The sequence below is a fragment of the Megalops cyprinoides genome, chromosome 14 (genome assembly GCF_013368585.1).
Source record: "Megalops cyprinoides isolate fMegCyp1 chromosome 14, fMegCyp1.pri, whole genome shotgun sequence".
Classification (NCBI taxonomy): Eukaryota; Metazoa; Chordata; class Actinopteri; order Elopiformes; family Megalopidae; genus Megalops; species Megalops cyprinoides.
In genome coordinates, this window is record NC_050596.1 from 28,057,009 (window position 1) to 28,080,202 (window position 23,194).

The 23,194-nt window shown below is 44.9% G+C and overlaps 1 protein-coding gene across 1 annotated transcript in view; it reads right to left on the reverse strand.

The window, feature by feature from the left end:
- LOC118789431 (partitioning defective 3 homolog B-like) overlaps positions 1-21,793 on the reverse strand; it is a 206,495-nt gene extending 184,702 nt beyond the window's left edge. The window contains 2 exon segments of the mRNA XM_036545850.1: positions 6,052-6,153; positions 21,180-21,793. Of these exon segments, the coding sequence (XP_036401743.1) occupies positions 6,052-6,153; positions 21,180-21,296 (219 nt within the window). The 5' untranslated portion in view covers positions 21,297-21,793.
- Positions 21,794-23,194: the final 1,401 nt, after the last annotated feature.

Below are 23,194 nucleotides of genomic sequence, written 5' to 3' on the forward strand. Positions count from 1 at the left end.
TCTGTAAATAAAGACAAAAGCTGCTGTGACTGCGTTTCTGTTATTCCTGCAAAGGAGTGAACTTTGCTGCCCTGCTGTTGCGGTGCCATGAGTTATATTGGTTTTGTAATTTGATACAGGGCGGATTATTTCTCTTCTCAGTTCCAGCCAAAACACCAGCCAACCTCCTGATCCTCAGTCATGTGCTTCAAAACGTCTGAACCCTGATCAACAAATGATGTTCACAGGCCGCTCCCTCGGTCATAAGGAACTCCCAGTCAAACTTCTGTCCTTTTCTCAAAGTGCTGGTTCAGCTCAGCGACTCGTTCCCACAGTCTTAGTAAGGACAACACACTTCAGCAGAGATGAAGATAACAAATGGACCCACTCAATGGTAGCCCCTGTGCAGACACCTTACACCACAGGCCTGCCCTGCAACACAGCTACACGCATTCCCGGGGAAAGAAAACACAAAGAGCGATCTCGGGTTCTGTTTTCCTTAATCTAAAAGAGATTACCCGTGATAATCAGAAACACCGTCGTATTCTCACTGTGACCTCTGGCCACGACCTCCCATGGCAATGTTTCCATTAGCCAGGGTTCAACCAGCAAACATGGACAAGGTGCTGCTACAGAGCATCAGTTACATGAAGAGGTTTTCATTACTGCAAACAGGAAACCAAAACAATAATACATTAATTGGGAATACAACCCTGAACTCTTAAACTCTAAGCCGATTGTCCACAATTAGGGATCTACTTTTTGAAACGCACTCTCATAGTAATCAAATCCAAAAAAAACTAGCTAGTTAAGAAATTAATCAATTACATTCATTAGCTAGGACAACTGGGTATTGTGCTGGAGTCTGTGCTGCAACTCTGTCAGTGCAACTACCTGTAAGTTACTGAGTGTGCACAAGCGCAAATTTTATGCAAGCTATTTTTATTACTTTTTTATTACGATTTTTTTTTTTTTTTTTACATTTCATTCATGTAGAGAAACCGCAACAAGCAGCAGAGATATTACTAAGGAATAACACCGCTGAGAGAGATTTTTATCACTGGCAATAGTTCTGACGCGCTGCCGTTAATGGATCTCTGTTGCGCTTGCCGACTTTAATCTCTTTTTCTGCTGAAAGTGGGAATTTTCCTGGCTTGCGTTTGGATCCTCCCCGCGTCTCGAAGCCTGGATCTGCCAAGCACAGTCTTCGGCCAAACGCATAAGGCGCGGGGCCCGTATCTTCTTATCCACCCAATAAGCAGTGCTTTCATTAGTTAATTGCGTGGGCCTGGTGTTAGCAGCTCGGGGTTAATGAGTGGGCTTCCCAGTGAGAGAGGCACATTCAAGCACAGCGTAACTGGAGGAGGGTGTCAATGCAATTCCCGCTTGGCCTGTCAGGTGGATGTCAAAACAACAAACTGGGCCCAGTGTTATAAAGCCCAGACAGCATTCCAGCCCTTATAAGGACAAACTGTGCAGATTCCACTCATTACCCCCCCTGACCAGAGGGGAGTCAAAGGGCTGCCATATCTACCCCGAGCTTCAGGCAGATCTGTGATACAAGTTAACTTAGGGTAGGGGCTTCAATAGCTCTCACTCATTAGTCCGGGAGTGTTGTTAGCCTGGTCTGACACCGTTGCTCCTTCAACCTGAGCGGACACACTTTCTGTTTTTACTGTGTTGGAAGTCGCTCTGAATAAGAACGTCCGCGAAATGAATGCAGTGTAATGCAATGCGATGTGACGCAGGCATGAAAACCCACATCAAACACCCACAGCACGAGATCAGCGGACACAAGCCCTGCAACACTGCCTTACATACCTCTCAGCTGACAACTGAACGCCGTTTAAACCTGCGAAACTCCCTGAGCTGAACGCGGCCCTGCATGAGCAGTCATGAGGTCCTATCAGGCTGTGCGAGCCAGTGGAGAGGCCCGCACACCCCAGAGCAGGGATGCTGGTAGCTTCGGTGTCAGGTGTGATCCGAGGCTCTGCGCAGAGTGGCGTGATCAAAGACTCTGTGCTTTTGGAAGCTCTACGCAGTACAGTGCTATCAGAGGCTCTGCGCAGCGTGATTGGAGGCTCTGTGCAGCACAGTGCTATCAGAGGCTCTGCGCAGCGTGATTGGAGGCTCTGTGCAGCACAGTGCTATCAGAGGCTCTGTGCAGCGTGATTGGAGGCTCTGTGCAGCACAGTGCTATCAGAGGCTCTGCGCAGCGTGATTGGAGGCTCTGTGCAGCACAGTGCTATCAGAGGCTCTGTGCAGCGTGATTGGAGGCTCTGTGCAGCACAGTGCTATCAGAGGCTCTGCGCAGCGTGATTGGATGCTCTGTGCAGGGCGATTGGACGCTCTGTGCAGTGCGATTGGACGCTCTGTGCAGTGCGATTGGACGCTCTGTGCAGTGCAATCACAGGCTCTGTGCCGTGCAGTGCAAAGCCTGTGTGATTGATTCCTGGCTCCGCCGGTCGCTGGGCCGTTCCACCCCGTGATGAATGACTGCGGGTTTTAATTAACCTTCTGCACACACATCAATATTATTTCAAACACCAAACACTGTTTTCTCTGTCCTCCATTACGCAGTAACCTTTAAGAAGACGATGATTTGGGCGCATTTCTGAAATATCACATTACAGAAAAAAAGCTTTTTGTACAATAAAAAAACCCTCTATACTCTTACCTACGGCAATGCACAAGACTACATAAAATGCGCTGCTCAAGTTTTTCTTTATTCTGCCTGAATAAAGGGGTCAAACACAACGGGGGAAAGAGTGTTTGTACCCCAAACAGACTCTAGAGGGCATGAGAGGGCAGACTTAATTCTCTTCTGCTTCAAGCATCTTGATTAAAATAGTTGTTTATCCCTTTGAAATCCTCTCTCAGAATAGGAACCCTTTGAAGATAGACTTAATGGCTTTCCTCAGATATCTGGAAACGCAGCTTATTGTCATTTTTACCACCACAATGTTCTGAGGAAAAAAAAGGCAATTTTTCACCTTTAGTACCGATTTAAATATCAACAGGATTTAATTGCACAATACAGTACCAAATTAATATTCTAATTTGATTTTTTTTTATTCAGTTCGCGCTGACTAAGAGTTTTGTAATGCATCACTTTTGTGCCTCTGGAATTATGAATATGTATATCAGGCATTTTATTAGCACATCTTAAGAATATATTATTTGAGGGAGGGGTGTACGAGACCTCACAGAAAGTGGAGCAGACTCCTGTCAAGAGTCCCTTGTGCAGCAGTGATGCTACCGTACAACTTTAAAGCAGACATGTCACGAATGAGGAGTTCAGATGAAACACACGCCTTTATTCCAAAATCCAAAAACAACAACAACACCCCGAAACCCAACACCAGGGTGTTTGTTTCAAAGGTGTGGGCTCACACGAACGTTCTCAGTAATGTCGCATTCGACCTTCCACGGAATTTCAGCAGCTTGTGGGAACAGCGATTGAACAACCAGAGAGGGGAATGTATCACAACTTCACAACAAACCGCAACCTTCTCATTTCGGTTGCACTTAAAGGGCGGGAGGAGGCAGAGCGATGTGCTGTACCGGAGGAACCAGAACTGCAACTCCACGCCGCGGGAAACGCACCTGTGCTGCCATCTCCTCTTTAAAATACCATACCAGGCCTCCAGATTTTTTAATTATGAGTACATGCGCAAAACATATCTGAGATTATAATGTACATTCCACCGTGTTGTAGTGTCCTGATGTGAGTGAGGAATGAGTGACCTCAGGCTCACCATCCTCCTGTCGTGCGACTGGGAGCAGCCTCACCACTGGGCAAAGAGCGACGGAACTAGGTGGAACAGACAGCAAAGTGCCAGGTTTCAGAGCGCGGGGCGGGACGAAGAGTGACCCGATCCGCACCGGCTACTGTTTCACCTGGGACTGTCCCTACTGACCCCCTTCACCCCGTTTGGGCCAAAAGGCCAAACTGCACATCTGACAAGGCCAAAATCAAGATTAATGACCCTTTAAGTTTAAAAAGGAGGGAGCCAGCATAGCAACATTATACTTTAAAAACAATCTGTTAAAGTGATTAAGTTGGACTGCATCATCGCGGCTTTCTTATTTTCATTCATTTTAATTAGCACCTCTAGACTTGTTTAATTCACTGCAACATCTGCACTTTTCTCCGCTTATTATTTCATTCTATTCCGCCTCTTACTGTACACTACTTACAATATTCATTTAGGAATAAGATTAATATGCATCTTTGAAGGAGGAGAATCCTCAGCAGTGATACAGAACACAGGTAGTGTCAGTAAAACAAAGCACAGAGTAACACAAGGTAACCTGTCAACAATAACCGTTGACATCAGCTGCATACAAGATAGTCTGGCAGTTTGGAAGTTTGGAAAAACATCACCATGGCGATGCCAGTGACACACCGTGAGGAAGGAGGTTCCCCTGCATTCGTCAGTGACTCACCAAGTTGTGCCCAATCCCAGGACGTCTAGGAAGGCCTTTGTGAGGATGCTGAAAGCGTGCTACCTGACTCAAACATGAGTCAACGACAGACAGATACAGAAAAAGCGCAGGGGGTTACAAATACAGAACACTGCGGCTCATGTGATGATCCTGTGATTGATGTTGCTATCTTTGTATCCATCATGGGACTTTCTGTGGCATGTTATGAAACAGTAGAAGAATGACAGCGAGAAAAGAGGCCCTTGCATACTTCCACTGCGAGTGCATTTTTTTAGGGTAGCTTTTGCACGCTGTCCTCTGTAAGACACCATCTACAATGCCAAAATGGGGCCAGCGCTGGGCTCAGCTATCCCATAATGCCAGTGACATTTCTGCAAGCAAATACAGACACATGCACCACCAAAGCAAACAACAAAAAGCTCTCAAAAGTAGGAGTCTGTATTTTACGGGAGTTCAACTTTGTTCAGACTGCAGCTATAAATGGCCAATTTCCATTTTCTTTCCCTCATATGTGACCCAGTTCAGATGTTGTTAAACAGTGCGAGCAACCAAAAAACACACGGTCGCATCTTTTCTGTTCCGGTTTGAAATGTGGAAATAAATCAGATATCTCGCTATGCAACCTGCATGCCACCTGTGCGTGGACGCCAAAATCAGAATTGAATGTGTTCAACAAGATCCAGCTGATATTTACATGACTCTGCGTGCAACAGGTTACCCTAGTCATTATAATTCAGTGTGACCAGACAGACGTGACGTCTTTTGCCGTTGCTTATATGCACATGTGGAACATTTCTGGATGAATGTCCATTCACACTGATATCAGATTTGGGCCACTTTCAAAAAGGAATATGAGCAGGCAGACAAAGTATGGGGGGGGGGGTCCACTGTGGCTGGTGAGAGACCCGCTGTACTGCACAGTTTTTTTACCTCTGTCTGAAGCTTGTCTGAAGCTCAGACCCCCAGAACGCTCACAGCTTGTTCTGTCGCTCCGTTTAACTGCCCCTTATTTGTGCATTCGCCCGCTCTCTCAAACCGCAGCTAAAAACAATTTCCCCCTCAACCACAGAGCACGCGCTGTGTTCACCTGCGCAATCCGTCAGTGTTAACAAAGAGATCAAGCCTCACTAGGCAGCTCTACAGAGTGAAACAGCAAAACTGTTAGCGGTGTCACACTCCAGCAAACGCTTTCCCTTTGGGCCCTGTTTGTGAAGAGATATTACAGCAAATCATTTTTTAACAATAAAGACTTCCGTCTGACTGCTGCCTGCAGCAATATTAATTAGTCGGTGAAAATCAAAAGCTTTGCATCTGATAGGTGGCCTAACGTCTGAGGCGATTCAATTAAAAGCAAAATGTCCTCTTGTTACTTGGTTAAGGATGGCCCTGCAGCTCACAAATCCCCTCTGTATTAAAGAAAAAAAAAACAACAGCACAAACAGACCTGATGAGCCTGCAATCTCATTACTCTGATTATATCATCTCAAACCCCAGCTGTGCCCATCTGACGACACACGCGGGAACTTCGCCCACCCGGAATAATGGGAAAGTCCGCAGTTTCACAGGTGAGCTGGGCTCCGGACTCCAGCCAGGGCCAGAACCCCTTTCTTTAGCCAGGCCTACCTTGTCTTTGTCCTCCACCAGGTCAGCCAGCACGTCGTCCGGATCCAGGATCCCCCCGTCGCAGTACTCCACATGGTGGGTCCGAACCAGGAAGTCTCCCTCCTGCGGGGAACGTGGGAGGAGTTAACACTCAAATACAGCACACATTACAGAAGTGTTTCACACCATCAGCCCACGCCAGCCAACCTGGGCTCGACATAATCTCCTCTCGGGGATTACCATAATCACTAAACCATGCTGAAAACGATCAAAAGCAGCCTGGAAACTTCAGAATCATTAATAATACATTGTTTATACACAACAGTATTAATGTTGGCAAATGCATTGTTAAGGAGGAGGCCTTAGTTGCCATATTAAAACTACACATATAGCTGTAGTGTGCAGTTGATTTGGGCATGTATTAACAACATACATATTAGGGATGCGTGTCTGCATCACTAAGGCCAACGCGATACACATCTCGATGCATTGCCAATGATCCGATACATTAAAGACACATATGAAGCAACTACTAATGGGATACGATATGATTCACCCCTATTGCGATGCAGTGTAATTCGACACGATTTGATTCATCACAATGCGATTCAATGGATGCAAAAGAATACGATGCTATGCAATTCAATATGGTACAGAGTTTGATTTTATTTCTTTTGTTCTTCTTAAGCAGACAACAAATCATAAATTAACTAAAAAAGTGCCATTAAAGTAAAGATTTTTTTACTTTTTTTTACTTGCGTGCGTCTTGTCAAATTGTCTGTGTCTCTTACAAAATCCGAAGTGTCGCCAAACATTTGATTTACAGCAATTCGGTGGAACGTGTAGCTCTGAAATATTTCTCTCTAATGAATGTGTCCACTTCAGTACAGCGATGTCCCAAAATCTCAGGGTGACATCACGCTTATTAGCAGGACTCCTCTGAAAGTACCATCCCCTGCTGTAACATCACAGCACCTCCAGGGGGCACCGGGCCAGAGCTGGGGCCCAACAGCTCTCTGGGGCCCTTAAATCATACTCATCAAGAATACGCCACCACTACACAAAGGCCACAACCCTACAGCATAGTTGCACTGATGTTGCCCTGATACCCTTCCAGAAAGAACAGCAGTGGTTTTGAAGGGGAGGGGTTGTTTTTCATGTTCTCTGTCCCCTCTGGGAGTGGACAGTGCATTCTTCAGCCTCGTATTACTACTACGACTATGACCTGTAGGAATGCACAGCAACCATGCTTCTAATTATCCCAGAATGTGTCTTAAACAACTAGTGTTTTTCATCTCAAGAAGAACTGCAAAAATGCTCTGTTCCCAAAACCAGGAAATTGCTCACACAATTCACTTTTCCCTCACAACAGAACATACTTTATATAAAAGCGTGTGTACCCCAAAGTACAGGTATTATTATGTTTCTATTGCACAGACCCAAGTGGAAGTAACAGAGGAACATGCAGAGGGAATGCTGGGCTTTTTAGACTAAATTGGATTTAGCCCAAAGAATGTGGCGCTATGGACCGCTGTGGTTAGTCCAATGGGCAGCGTTGTTAGAATACCACAGAGTCAGTTCAAACTTCAGGAGTGAAATATCTAAGAAATATCTAGAACATTTCTTAAGGGGATATATTTCAATACATTAATGGCACTAATGTGTATTTTGCAGTTTGGCCACAACAGTGTGTTCTAACAGGTCTTCAAGCTGTTACATCTCAGTGAAGGTTAATACTCGCCTTTTCTCAACTTACTTCAGGGAAGCTTAAAAACTCTCACGTAGTTGGGGGGGGGGGGGACAGGCGCAGTTTTCTTTGATAAAGCTATCTGTAACAAAGGGGGCTGCACAAGATATTTGAGGATCCTCACCTCCGGATGATCTGACTGCGTGGGCTGCTTTTTCTCATGACAGGGGGTAAGAGGATATCAGACGCGAGTGTGTGAAAACAGAACGTCGGTGTTCTCGGATGGGAAAACACACTGTTGCATCTGCCCTGATGGCATTCCTGCAGATAGCTCCCTTTCAGATAAGGACAGACCTGTCAGACAACTTCGCGACATTTCTCCCAGAACGAGTCAACATGACACGCGGTACAAGTGCCGGCTGCCATCCGAGACACGGCGATGATACCTGTGACATTCAGCGGAGTGATATCTCGCGGCTCGTTCCCGCTGACACGGTGCCGATCGCACCTGTCCCGTCGCTAAAAACCCTTCAGCAGTACGTACAGCTGACCTTTTAACATCAGCGTGTGCCCATTAAAACAAACCAGGCTTCTCTTTGGGATCCACAGCGGCACAGAGACAGGAGAGCGAGAGAGAGAAGGCAGCCGACTGCAGCGGGATGCTTAGGCTTCCTGCGGGACACTGAAATCCACATGATATGCAGATCAAACTAAGGAAGTGCTGTTAATGGAACAACAGGAGGCAGCCCTCCCTTTTGACCAAACTAAAGGCCAACGCTCTAACGCTGGGGAGAGAGGCATTGTGCTGTTGGAGATGCAACATTTTGGATGAGAATTGAAACTGAGGTCCTGACTGTGTGGGTCACATGGGGTCACTGGAGGCCCCATGGTCCTTGCGACAGGGGAGGGGGTTCTCCCTGGTGCCCTGGCTGAAGTCCAAAGTCCCAACATGGCTCTCTAAACCTTTCCTCCTTCTGGCCATCTTTTCGCCCCCAAGGCGCTCCGTGATTGGCTGGTTACCATCTTTTCGCCCCCAAGACACTCCATGATTGGCTGGTTAAATCCCCGTCTCTCAACCTCAGCTGATCCACCCGGGTCTCCGCAGACAGCAGCTGCTGGCGTTTATCCCCGCCATCTCGCACAGGTGTTCAGTGTAAATTCCAGCCATTTTAACATTTTGTGGAAATGTCAAACATGGATTTTTTATTATGATTATTAAACAAGAGCTGCGCATGGTTCCAGGTCTGCACTGACAGGGGAGAGCCTTGGGGTATCCCATACCTGGTTCAGCTAGGGTATTGGCTCCCCCACACAGACAGCTGGTTCCTCCACACAGAGCAGCCCAGAGGAACTGCATGGGGAGCTTTCATTAATACAGCTCTTCCTCTCCTGGACAGTGTGAAACACATGTGTGAAAAATAAAAGCGGGGGCATTTGGAGCAATGCACCTGAACCTCATCCTCTGAAACAGTGCTAGGTAACCTTGAGTGCTTCAGGGCTACAATCTCAACAACAAGTCATTTCCTCCTCACCTCTTAATATTTCATTCAACCTGTCACCTGTATACAAAGTCACACATTACTTTATTTGCTGATCAGACAACCTTATTCAGGGCAGCACCCCCCAATCACTGTTCACTGAAAGAAAAGGAGTGCAACCTCTGGGTTACTAAGTAAAACCTATCCCCCCACCCCATGCACACACACGCATACACACACACGCACACAATCCTGTGGCGTCTGTGATTTTGAGGAGTTTACATTAGAGGAGGCCCCTGTTCCTTCCACTCGTATGGCAGGGAAGGATGGTGTCGGATGGTGATGAGATGTGTTTCCGCCGTACATCTGCAGTCTGAAGATGCCGACTAGCAGCAGGACTCCTGGCATATTTATGCCTTTCAGATGTCAGGGTTCCATTACCCAACCTAATGTCATTGCAACCTTCGCAAATGTAATAGTAATAATGATGATGATGATGATGATGATGATGACGACGAGGAAGAGGACAACAACGATGACAATAACATGATAATGGACACCGCTGTATCTCAGCAAAACATTCCCAGGGCCTCATCTCCCTCCAGCTGTGACTCATTCTATCCGTCGTATATGAAACGTTCCTAATTTTGCTTTGAAGTGAATTTAATAAAGGAGCCCCCCCCGAATCCCCATCCCCCCAGTTCCATGGGAAGCAGTAAGCCCATGTGGTACGAGATTGCTACTCTTCTAATAGTTACAGAGAGAGGGAAATGAATATTTGCCTGCAGAGCACCCAGGTCCCTGAGTGGGGGAGCTTAATCGGCGGCTAAATGAGATTGGCAGGCAGAACAGAAAGGGGCCCATTTCTGCCTGCACATCTCTCCGACCTGGCTGAAAACATCCGCCGGTACAGAGGTGCAGGGGTAATCAGGTAATCAGCGAGGAGATGTGTACAAGACAGCCAGAGGAAGACAGAGGAGGAGGAGACGCTTACCACTATAACCTCTGTCCAGCTCTGCACCAGACGCATTATGAAACAATGCAGATAACTCTACAACACAATGGCAACATTAGCATACGCAAACGGACACTGACAAGAGTAACACGCAAATATCAGATTATCACTTTCACTGGTGACTACACTATGGCAACAGGCCAACACAAACACTAACAGGTTAATACTCAAAATGGTAACAAGACAGTAGGTTAACACCAGCACAGATACCACTGTAACACAATGACAACAGGGTAAAACTACTTAACAATGCTAGTGTAAAGGCAGCAGTTTAAAACTAGAAATATTAGTAACTCCAGTGACATACAGGCAACCAACAGACACTGGCACTGGTAACACATCGTACCACACAGGCAAAAGGCTGACACTGCCATGAGGTCAGTTCACTTCCACTTCAAGTCAGGCCTGTCAGCAAGACTAATATCTCTAAAGTTGCATCATCAATCAGTGGAACACAACAGTGCTCTGAGTTCTAATCTGTCACTTTCTTAAACAGCACACAATGGACAGGAACTAGGTGCTGGTGTGTTCTTTGTAATGCCCAGAAAACACACTATGAGGGGGGTGTTGGGGCCAGGGATTGGCTGAGCACTGAGCCAATTGGCACACACTTCTGACAGACACAAGAAGGGACGCACCACTGCCTTCAGAAGAGCAGCACTCCTCTACACCCTCAACCTCTGGCCTTCACCCCTCATCACACCCTCTAAGAGATTGTGTGTGGAGCCCTGTATATTCAGCATAGGCCCAGGTTTCACTTTACTCTGCCGCTGTGATGTCACTCTAGTTCATCCATGGTCTGACGCTGTTGCTCATTCAACTTGAACAGATACACTTGTGTTCTATTGTTCTGGAAGTCGCTCTGGATGAGAGCATCTGCTAAATGCATCTAATGTAATGTAAATGTAATGTAAAACACACGTGTGGTACAGCAAGGTCTCTAAGAGTCGAACAGAGTCAGCCGGTGGATATTCTGAGCAGAAATGGTTCAGCTCCAATTGCTTAAGGTCAATAGGCAATATCGAGACTCACTGTGGGTCAGACCTTAAGTGATTAGACAGGAAACAGTGCTTGATTGATCCAGGTTAAAATCATGTAGTGATTGAGAGGGGTCTTTAAAACAGGCAGGATCTGGATTCTCAGTGACTGGTGGTGTGTGGCTCTTCTCTATTCTGTGGACCAGCACACTGGTTAGTGCCTTTTACCCAGATATCGGGACCGATTGTGGAGAACAGGACAAGAATCCATGCGTTGCAATCCCTAATCTGTTTCGGTCCGCAGAGCTTGTACTTTTTTGGCAAACACTGACAAAGTCCTTTCCAATACCATAAATATACAACCAGAGCTACATTTATTCTTTCCATGACTAAATAATAAATCATGGTTTTTACACATACAGTACCAATCAAAAGTTGGACACAACTTTTATTCTTTATTTTTAATATTTTCCAGATTTTAGAATATTAGTAAAGACATCAAAACTATAAAATAACACAAATGGAATTATGCAGTGACCAAAAAGTGTTAAACAAATCAAAAAATCGTATATTTAGATTCTTCAAAGCAGCTGAAAATATTTTTTAAAAATATTTTTTTTATATTTTTATATTTATATTTGTCTAAGAAACAAATTTTAAATACTTGCATAAGTCTTAAGATCAACATGTCTTTAAGTACATGCTACCCATTATCTTAACTTTTGACAGGTACTGTACATAGATGCATAGATATTTATATGCATCTACATCTATCTCTCACCATATATAGCCATATAATGTGTGTGCACATCATATATAGATTATATATTCTTGGCATACACAATCTTAACTTTGTTGTAAAAGAAGCTTATTCTCTTTCTGAACTACCATCTTCAACACGCCCAAGCCATCTAGTTATGTATCCTCAAATCCTAATCATTCTCATAAGTGACATTCATATTTTTTCCTTATTTCATCTGCTCCTTTTAATCTGCCAGTCTCAAGCCATATTACCATGGACAATCTTGAACGAGCTCAATTAGCTAGCTATCGAGTTCTTATTCATTCCTTTACAGTCTGACGGTCTGCATGGCTTCCACAGTAAAGATGAAATATTTCAGTCTGTGCTTTTCAGTGATTATGCAGAGGACGCATGCATTTATTTCACCCATAAAATTCTCATCCACAGAATCAGGTGCAGATCCATCATATTGTCACTGCAGCAGGCCTCCCAGTTCTGCTTCTTCCTTTCATCGAATGTGATCTAATCTGGGGTCAATAATAAAAGCGCGGCAGTGTAGCATAGCAGTAAGGAGCTGTACTCATAACCAAAAGGTTGCTGGTTCGATTCCTTGCTGGGGCACTGCTGCTGTACCCTTGGGCAAAGTACTTAACCCAGAATTGCTTCAGTAAATATCCAGCTGTATGGATGGGTAACATGTAAAAAATTGTAACCTATGTAAGTTGCCCTAGATTAGAGCATCTGCTAGAGGCCAATAAAGAAAAAAAATAAATAAATAACAATAATAATAAACATATGGGCTTCCAGTATTCACCCGTATAACCCTTGCTATAGTCCCCGGTCCTACAGTCCTGCTGGAAAAGACAGCAGGAGAGAGAGCGGCAGAGAGTGGTCCTGTCAGCATGATGTGCTCTCCACTAACAAAGCAGTAAAGGGGCTTCAGGAAACTGCCGGCCCTGGAGCTCCACGTCTCCATTACCTCACCATCAGGCCTCGTGTGTTCTCACTACATCTGTGGCCAACTCCTCAGACCTGCAGAGAGCTGAGCGCTGCTCACTGCTAGCCAAAGCCTCTTCCCCTGCGTGCATTTGAAAACGGGACTTCGACGAAGAGCTGGCCCTGTGCCCGCCACGCATTCCGCCCAGCTAGTGGTTTAAAGTGTTTTTTTGGTGACGTGCGAGGGTGCATGGCTCCGTTTTTAAAGTGCCTCTTTTTAATTGTTTATTTTCTGGCAGGGCGCCCTGTTTCCTGCTATAGCTGACTGCTCCGGCGGCCGGATCAGCGCCACGGCAAACAGGCATTCCTGAGCGTAATGAAAAACCAGCGGCGCGGCTCCGGCCCGCGTTTGTCTTTGTAATTAAGAGGTCCCGTTTTCAGAAAGTGGATAACTTCCTAAATGACTCCCAACTACTTCCTCCCTCTGGTCTGGAGCCGCTCTGTGAGGTCCCTGCTGCAGGCAGCAGCAGCTGAGATTCACTCTGACCCTTTCTCCACAGCTGCAACAAAATGGCAGACCTTCTACTGGTACAGAAAGCGAAAAATAAACATTTATTCTTGGGGAGATATGTTCTCACAACTTGGTAAAATCATAAAGTATCAACTCCCTGGAAAGTTTCCAGCAGCCATTGTGTATTACAGGTCATGCTCTGCTTAGCCCCCACTGCCAACATTAAAACACCCAACTTGCTCAATGGGTGAGATTAAACACGACTGCCGTTGTGACTTCAGAGAACGATGGCTCAGCAGCTGTTTCTTTTTGTGGTTAGATAGCGCAAACTCATTTTTGCCAGCAACAGCAGAAGTGTTTGCTCACCGCTAAAGCAAACATACTCACTTACAGACTCGAATACACTGGCAGCAGAAAGCTCGACAGTGCTCATGTTTAAAGCAAGCAATCGGACTCGAACAACTACGTTTGATATTAGTGAGGACATATTAGACCTGGTTAATCATAAAATAAACCACAGTCAAAATACCCAATACTTCAATCAACTTACAAACAGGCATTTTCCCCAAAATTGATATTTGCATCTCTGATTTTGATGGAATTACTTCTGCCATCTTTTGAATGTAATTTGATACTTCTCACTGATAGGCTGTGTCTGGCAGTGAGCGGGACAGCACCACCCACAACCCTAGATCCTGATAAGTAGCACCAACCTCGTTAAAGGCCTGAGAAAGAACAGCTCCACGCTGCATGGTTTTCTTTTAACCTGGCATAAAAGACAGTGTAGAGCACCCAGAAGCAGAACTCAATGCTTCCATGTGTCTCCATTTCCAAAAGTGGAAAATTCCCTTTTGATGGCAAGATGGGCTCTCAAACTCCCCTCATTTAAGACCCCTACATTACGACTCCACATACGTTTCATCTCTCAGTATTTCTTACGATATTTTCAAGAGGACAAAGGAAAAGTTCAAATGAATGCATTCCATAATTAGACAGCAAATCCCTTCAAATCAAAGCATTAGCTCTCCTTTTAAAGCAATGACGTTCTTCTGCATAGATATACACTGCAATGCTGCTGCTGAACTGAGGAGCTGAAGATTAGAGTGGCATTTTACAATAAAAAGGCCTTTGCTTGTTGCACTTTAATCCTGAAACATATTATGGTGACAATTACGCAGCTGCGGGAAAATGTGACAGATTACCATGACAAAAAGGAAAGAGGGGAAGCTTGCGAGACTTCAGCGGTAGAGAAGGAAATCTGGTAATTAACAGCGCTGTTCCGAGCCCTATCTGAGAAAGCTTACACCACAAACTCCAGTGACTTTAAGCCATGACACCGGGCACAGACTTCTCACTGTCAACACAGCTCTGTGGAGTGAGGTTCACAAGTGTCTGTGTGCTATCCACACAATGGGTGACGCACAAACCGTGCTGACCTCTCCTCTCCTCTCCAGGCAAGCAAGCGATCAATTACACAAAGCCCTAGTTCGCACACACTTCCGTCAGCTCGGCTGTACTCAGGGCCCTGGTGTTGATTCATGGGCACGCCTGCGGCTGGAAGATTACATGTATGTAAGGACCAGAATTTAATCCACAAGAGCTGTCCCACCACATCAGTAACAGGGGCAACACAGACACTGTGTCTGCAAGTTTGTTTTTTCACTCTCGCTGAAGATGGCTGCACTTCCCTGAGAAAGAATCTGATATTCGCTGATAGCAGAGAGCAATCAGAGATGCTGCTTCAAGTCCGTGTTGATGAACTATGTTTCTGATAAGTAATACCTTGATGGCTGAATGATGGTGCCGTACATCTCCAGCACAGGTGTTAATTTCACAACTACCTGTTGGCAGCCAACTGCCCTTCCAGTTAGGTGCAGGCATTAGCGTATGACCGGGATAGAAAACCCGTGTTTGCTGTTCCCACTTGTAACCCGTGTGAGTTTGACCATATTGAGGCTGGGAAGAGGGAATGGCAGCCACACTTAGATCCTGCACGAAAAGGGCCGGAGTGAAGTAGTAATAGCCCATAAAGCACAGGGGCAGCAGTGATGACTGAGATGGTAAGCACAGGGAGGCCCACTGAAATCATACTCAAACTCCTGCTTAAGTATGGAATGTACCATGGGTCAATACAATAACACACCCCATTGATGGATTCATAAAGCAACAATAGACTACAGCTCATAGGAACCTAATCATATATGGGATATGAAACGGTACTAAAACACTGATTTTCCACTTGTTAGATTCTGCATACGGGCCTGTTTTCATGCGCATGTAATTGAATGAACTTTTCTTAAAGCTGGAACACCGATAATTCAATATTCCAGTACCGTCACTGCAGGGAAGCAAACACACATTAATCAGGCCAGCGGGACCACTTACAAATCGCAACAGCAGTTCCGCCTAACAAAGCATTTAATTTGCAGCAGGAAGTGGATCAATACTGGAGTGGCTGGTCCGCAGCAGGCCCGAGGCAGAGTGTCACGCACCTCTTGGCTTTCCTTTAGCCCTGCACATGGAGGGGGAAGTGCCCCCCCCCCCCCCCACACCCCCCACGGGTCAGCAGAGAGGGCCTGCAGCAAAAAGCAGTTCAGCTGCCCAGCCATTATCCAACACATTACACTGCAAGTGCTCATTTACTCAACAGCCACCCTGTTCCAGGGGAAATTTAACAGCTCTTACATTTTTCATTTCATCTTTTATAAAGCTGGATAATTGCTGAAGCTTTTCACATTAAACGCCTTCATCAAGGGTATGACAGCAGCGCTCCACCTGTTCAAACTCCCACGTTGGAACTTGCAAATTTCTGGCTACAAGACCAGTCACTTTTAGAGAAACTCCACGTTAGCTTCATGATCTTAATGGTCTTCACCTTTAAAATCATCTACTGCTGTGCCTTCTGTCTGTCTTGATATACATTAGTCATCTGGGACATCAGCACCACCTCCAAGCACCTGGGTGCCACAGACACAGACCCACTGATGATTATTTTTTAGGGATGCACCGACTGTGAAATTCTGGGCTGACACCAATACCAATGTTTAAAAAAACAATTTGGCCGATAGCTGATGCCGATACTGATGTTTTCAGTTAAGTTCGCCAGGTTATTCATTCATTAGTGGATATAACTTTAAATCCAGCAACTGTATCTCTTCTGAATTCTTTTAGGGATCTTTGCTGACCCATCTGGCCATTTTTGTTTTATTTCTTCAAAAGGTAGATAGAGACAGACGTCAAACTTTTGGTCCACTGCGCCATAGATGCTGACTGAAGAGTCACCCTGCTCCCACCCTGAGCGTGACGTAAGAGCAAAATGGCCGCTATGTGAATAAGGCTAATTACGGTACCACCTATTGGATCTTCTCCGAATCTGCAGCTGGGTAGGCTACTGTTGTCCGAGTCAGACGGCAAATAACCAGCACAACATTTAGCCAGCGCAAAATTGGTACGACACAACAGATAAACTTCGGCCACTGCCATCGGTGAATGTCATCTTATTTGCCGATAGGCCGATGGCAGTCAACAAGGCGAATATCAGCCGATACCGATAAATTTATTTTATTTTGAGGGGCTGAGAGGGGAGACACAGACCATGAAATGAGCCATCCACATCAATTAGGTAATACTTATTCAGTGTAACGTTTGTCTCCACATGATCTAGCTGGACACATTGAGGACATGCTTTGTTTGTGGGATACCAGCTCTGACTCCAGAATGAAAGAAAAAGAGAATAAGAATACCAACTCATTTAAAGGTGAAAAATAGAAAATTATGACTTCTTTGGTGGAGACTCAAATAAGTTTTATATATATATATATATATCTCTATATATAAAATTTGTTATAAAAATACAATGCATCAATGACTTCATGGGTATGACATCTCCTATTGTACTGAACATTTATCAGCTACTAAAGCCATCAACACCACCCAAAACACAAGAAAACATTGACCCACGTAAGTAGAAACATTCCACAACACATTTTTCCTCACTGACATACACCGATGATTAAACCTGTCTGTTTGCTGTCCGTGGCCCTAACAGCAATTCCAGAGCTGTGAATCACCCTGCTCACAGAAGTATCACACAAGCAGCACTTTCACAATGACCAGAACAACAAGATGATGTCATAACTGTCACCCCATCTAGGCGTAAGAGCCTGTGACGTGCCTGACGTATCATGGATGATGTTTGTTATGCTACAAGAGCAATGCCACAGCCCTTAATTAATAACACAAAGAAGGAAAAAAAAAACGCAGTCTCTTTAGCACAAGCCTTACAGGACTGTACTGTAAAAACCCCCTGAGACGGTGCGCAGAGTGAGAGAGTTAGTCCAGGCAGCGGGAGGGCTGCGCCGGCTTCCTCCGCTGTCGGACCGGGAGTGAGTTATTGCCCTGGTGCAGAAGCAGCTCGTGGGCCACAACAGAGAGCTCTGCCGCCCTGCAAATGGGGCCCGGGAGACAGGGGGACGATAGAGCTCTGCCGAAAGGAGCCATCCATCCTGCGTGGCGGGTGCTGGTACATCATTGGCCCCTGCCGCTGCCGCCCCGCGGGGAGGTGCTGCCGATAACGCCGTCCTGTCAGGAATACTAAACACAGGCACGTCGCAGCACTGCTGTCTGAGTGTGACAGAGCAGCACACAGCCGTGCTAAACACCCCACACACACACCCCCCCACCTGCATGGCCACACACACCCCCCCACCTGCATGGCCACACACACCCCCCCACCTGCATGGCCACACACACCCCCCACCTGCACCATCAGACACACACCCCCGCCTGCACTGTAAGACACACACACCCCAAAAACACACACCTCCACCTGCACCGCCAGACACACACCCCACAAACACACACCTCCACCTGCACGGCCAGACACACACCCCACAAACACACACCCCACCTGCACCACCAGATATATACCCAACACACACCCCACCAGCACTCACCAGCTACACATCACATCTCCGGTCACTGAATTTGGTGCTGCTTTTTGATGTTTTTGCACACAAAATTTAGCACAGCCTTACTCAGGTCAGTGCCTGGTTTTCTGTTTCACAATAAATATATTGTATATTGATATTGTAGAGTTCAAAGCATTGATTTATGGCCAGAAGGACAGTAAAGAACTACGCCCCATTCAATGAGAGGAGAGACAGGAGCCTGAGTGCCTTCTTCAGTATCAGAAGTCTGTGAAACACAGTTTTCACATCAATAAAGGGACACATTTTTACGGATCATGCAATTACACAGTGAGAGGAACAGCTATGTGAAGGTGCCACTGTCCTCCAGAGTTTTCTGCTATTTCTGAGAACGGCATAAAATCAGCCTCCCGTGTCCTAATGCATGGGTCATCAGGACATGATCGGTCAGCGTAATAAAGTCATCTACAACAACAAACTTGAACACATCAGGCATCCCTGAATCAATGAGAAATGCAGCGGTCTCATCTATGCCATGACCTGCAGCCTACAACAGAGTGGGTGGCTCATTCCAACCTCCATGGAAAGCACATAGAAGCAGAACACTCAGCTGTGCTGTAGTCAGACATTAGCCTCACCCCGTCCTTGACTGGACCTAGACTCAGAGGACACAGACCGAGTTGCACCGGAGTAAGTTTAAACTTAACTTAAAAACTTCAAAATCCCAGCCACCTTGTAAAAAAGCCATATCCAGGGAAGAGCACACTGTTTAAATAGTTAGATATCAAGGTGCCTGGAGCACTTGGTCACACGCATTCTTTTTGCTTAATATTTGATTCAATTATGAGATTTCAGATGGAACAAAGACCCAGAAGCACTCCAGGGCAAGGGCTGGCCACCCCAGCAATAACATAAAACACTGAGAGAGGGGAGAACTTCGCAGAGATCGCTTAATCTCATTTCGGTGTGTCCTGGAGGGATGTGGGATGAGATGGGAGCTGTTTATTACACATGAAGTCTGGCGTGTGAATAAGTCACTGAGAGCCATTAGCTTTATCAGTCCGCCGGGACGGCCCCGAACAGAGGGAGGCGCATCCCGCTGACCTCTGTGCTGTCTGAGTAATGAAGCCAATATGATGTGCAGCACTGAGCGGAGAACATCACTCACAAGGGTCAGGGGTTCACAGCACAGCACAGGGGGGGTGGGATGGGGGGGACCGCTGTAGAGGGGCACAAGGAGTCACATCTGTCCTGTCTGTCAGAGCGCTTAATAAAAACCTTGCTTAATGCTTCCTTCATCATCATCATCATCATCATCATCATCATCATCTCAGTGTCAAAGACTTTCCTGCCAATCGCTAATATACCCCAAAAGTGTCTGAATGGAAAAATTATAAAATCTAAAGGTTATCCATAAATCTGCAGAAACCCAACGCTGATCACGTCTCCTCTGGGGTGTAATAAAGAATTTTTTTCCAAGTTTGACTCACTTCATTGTGTTTGAAGGGAAAGGGAAGGAGAATGATAAAATATAAATTTAGTTGAGCGGTGTATGCACAGCATTTTTCTGACTCCATTCACCCATGTGAGCACTGCTGAAGCAAAGCTTAATTAGTTCATTAAATGATAATTATCAGACAGCAGTGCCTGTTTGTAAGCATGTGATAGCGTATGGTCGTCACAATGTCATTACTTGGATGAAATCCTCAAAACAAAAACAGATAACCTAACACAGCCTAATCCAAGACAATACAAGAAACAAATCAGAAGCCGTCAACTCTACCACACCATTATCAGTACTCCATGCTGACAAGTGAAAAAAGACTAGTTTCCACTCTACAAAGGCAATGGTCAGGCACCTGACAAGAGACTTCAGTGAGGCAATCACTCTCAGGCGTGAAAGCACTCCTCATCCTTGGAAACAGGTATTGTGGACATTGAAAAAGACACCTCCTTCACGTTGTTAAGAGACAGGTTAAAACGAGCACAGACATTAGATCTTTTGTAAGTCCAGGAACAACCTCCCAAACAGATTTTTTTTTCCACCTCATCTGTTTCTATAGGGTACTAATGATTTGACAGACTATGAGAGAAGGAGTTAACAGACTATAAATCATAATACAACTAAGCCCAAGATTTAAGTTTAGTCTGTTACAGATAGCTACTGCAACTCTTTCTCTGTACCAGTGTCCAACATTTCCCCCTCACCACTAAACACGCTGAACAGGAAAAGATCTACGCTTAAGTAAGGCAATCAGGTTAAGGTGTAAACGCACTCATCCTCCCTGGAAAGAGGTATTGTGGAAGTGTCTTTTTTGCTCTCCATCTCATTATTAGAAAGAGAGATTTAAAAAACATAGATGCTTAATCTTTCTAACTCCAGGTACAACCTCCCTCACCAAAAACTTTTGTTTCCACCTCACCTGCTTTAGGGTACTAACAAGTGCTTGTGAGAGTAAGTGTTTCCAGAGTTTACAGACTATGGCCATGCCTCAAAAGCATGACTTAAAAACACTTCAATCAGGAAAACAGCAACCATAATCTTGCATAACAATATAGTTGAGCATCCAGTAAACTGCAGCTGTTAGTATGGAAAGTTCTTAATGCGGCTGTATAAAGTATTTTGAGGATACAGAGGAACGTCCATTCATTTGTATTTCCAGCCCAGCCTACTTCACTGGGTCAGCGTGTTGAATCGGTTACGTCACATGACCCACACCTACTGAGAAAGGAATGCTTTACAGGTGCAGAACGGATTCTTCTTTTTGATGTCACTTTGTGTATAGGCGATTTGTTTAACTTTATTGTGTACAACGAGGTAATACAATAAATCCCCAAATATCCAGAGTTTTGAAAAAGAGGTGTACGTATTTACCTGCTCCAGAATTTTCCTGTATCGCTGGGTCGCTTGCTGGATGAGGTCACGGACCGTCCATCCTTCTTTGCAGGGGACAACGACGCCAGTCCTTCCGAAAATCACCGTCACTTTCATCCCGTTATTTTAATCCAAACGTGTGGTTTCTAGCACTGACCTATAATATTATACACTTGCTAGATAGGTAACTGTTACTAGCGAGTGGCCTTGAGTTTACCCTGTGTCTCTAACTATCGGGCTACCAACCTAGCGTTGCTACCGTTCAAGGAGACTGGAGCAACAGGTGTCATTGGGTTATCAAGACAAATCAGAAAATTGGCTCAAATTTATAGCGAAGGTTATGAGCTACCTAACAATATGTGCGATTGCTATTTGGTATAGTAACTCAAGTCTAGCTAGCTATCCAATTTCCAGTAATATGTGGCAAGTTTGCTAGCTAGATGGAAGATTTGTATAACTTAGCTGAGCAGCTAAACAATTATATGACACCCAAAACTATTAGGATTTGCAAGATAGCTGATTTAGCCTCTAAGCAATAAAACTACTTTGCTGACCACTTCAATGTGTTAGCATCTAGGTAGCTGTATTGGCAGAGCTCATAATTTATCTTCCTGCTCTACTTAGTTGGCTACAGCAGTTACTGCTTTTTTAACTAACGTTAGCCACTTATGAATGGAATGAATATTTTGGAGCTGGTTACCTATACACCTAGCTAAGTAGCTTACAAGCTCTCATTGTTGCTGTGTATCTATAACTAGTAATACACTTAGTTAGCTGGTTAGCTAACTAGCTACCTTCTTAGCCAAAAAAAACAATGAGCGGTAGACAGTGCGCCAAACTCAGTCACCCGTACTAAACGAGAGAAATTCTGCGACAGAATCGTTGCTGATGTTTAACCTGTAGCTCCGCGTCACAGATCGGTAACATAGTTTCTTCCGAACCCAGGCATCAAAAGATGGAGATATAAACGCGCTACAAAAGTTACTGATTTTCCCATTCGGCTCTGTCTCGTCTTCCAGAAATTCCACTTCCCTCTTTCTCCCGGAGAGATGTCCTCTTCGTTAGTTCGTTAGTGTCCAAAACAATATTCGTTCATAAAAAAAACTGCAGTACTGTCTCGGGTTAAATGCAGATGGTTTGATACTTAAAAACAAATGTTTTCCGGTAAACTGTTTCCTAAAAAAATCCAAAACTCCACCACGCAAGCCAAACATCCAAACAATCTCAGGCCAGTCGCTCTCACTTTATTAAAGGGCCAGTACGCAAATTCGTGTGCAGGGCGACTAACGTTAGCTAGACCACTTTTCTCACACCGTTATGTCATGGATTGTGTACCATCATAACACCTTTGACCTTTCCAACGGCGATATTTTGCAATTTGGTGACATATATATTTGTTATACGCACACATACCCACATAACCATGCACACGTCTACAAACATCTGCATGTACGGATATGCACACGTGATCAAAGATATTCGGAAATGCAGATGTGTACTGAGTGTGAGTATAAATTCTTATTTAGCATTGATGTTTTTGACAGCACTTTGTTAACTTTTGCTGTTACTTATAAAACAGTCTATTAAATAATGTAATTACAGTACACAGCATGATGTGTTTAAAATATTCTGTAATTCAGCTCATGCATTTTTATCTCCAGTCCACCCTGAGTACAAGGAGGTGCATTTTAACTGACTACAGATGCTTTTTAATGGTCAGAACATCATCCATTGTTGCATAAAAATGGACAGTTCATGCAAAAAGTAATATTTTAAATCAGTAATTTGCCACTTTTCTCGATTCCCAGTCCCTTTTGAAAATGAACTGCTCATTACTGTCATGTTGTGAACACGGTTGCAACTGACCAAAAACGCTTGTATACGTTTTCTTTTTTGAAAAACAACTCAGTAATTTCATGTTGTGATGTACAATGTAGAACATTTTAAGAGAACATTAGTGTTTACAAGATATTTAGCTGAGTACAAGATGATAACATCTAGGTAGTTAGAAACCC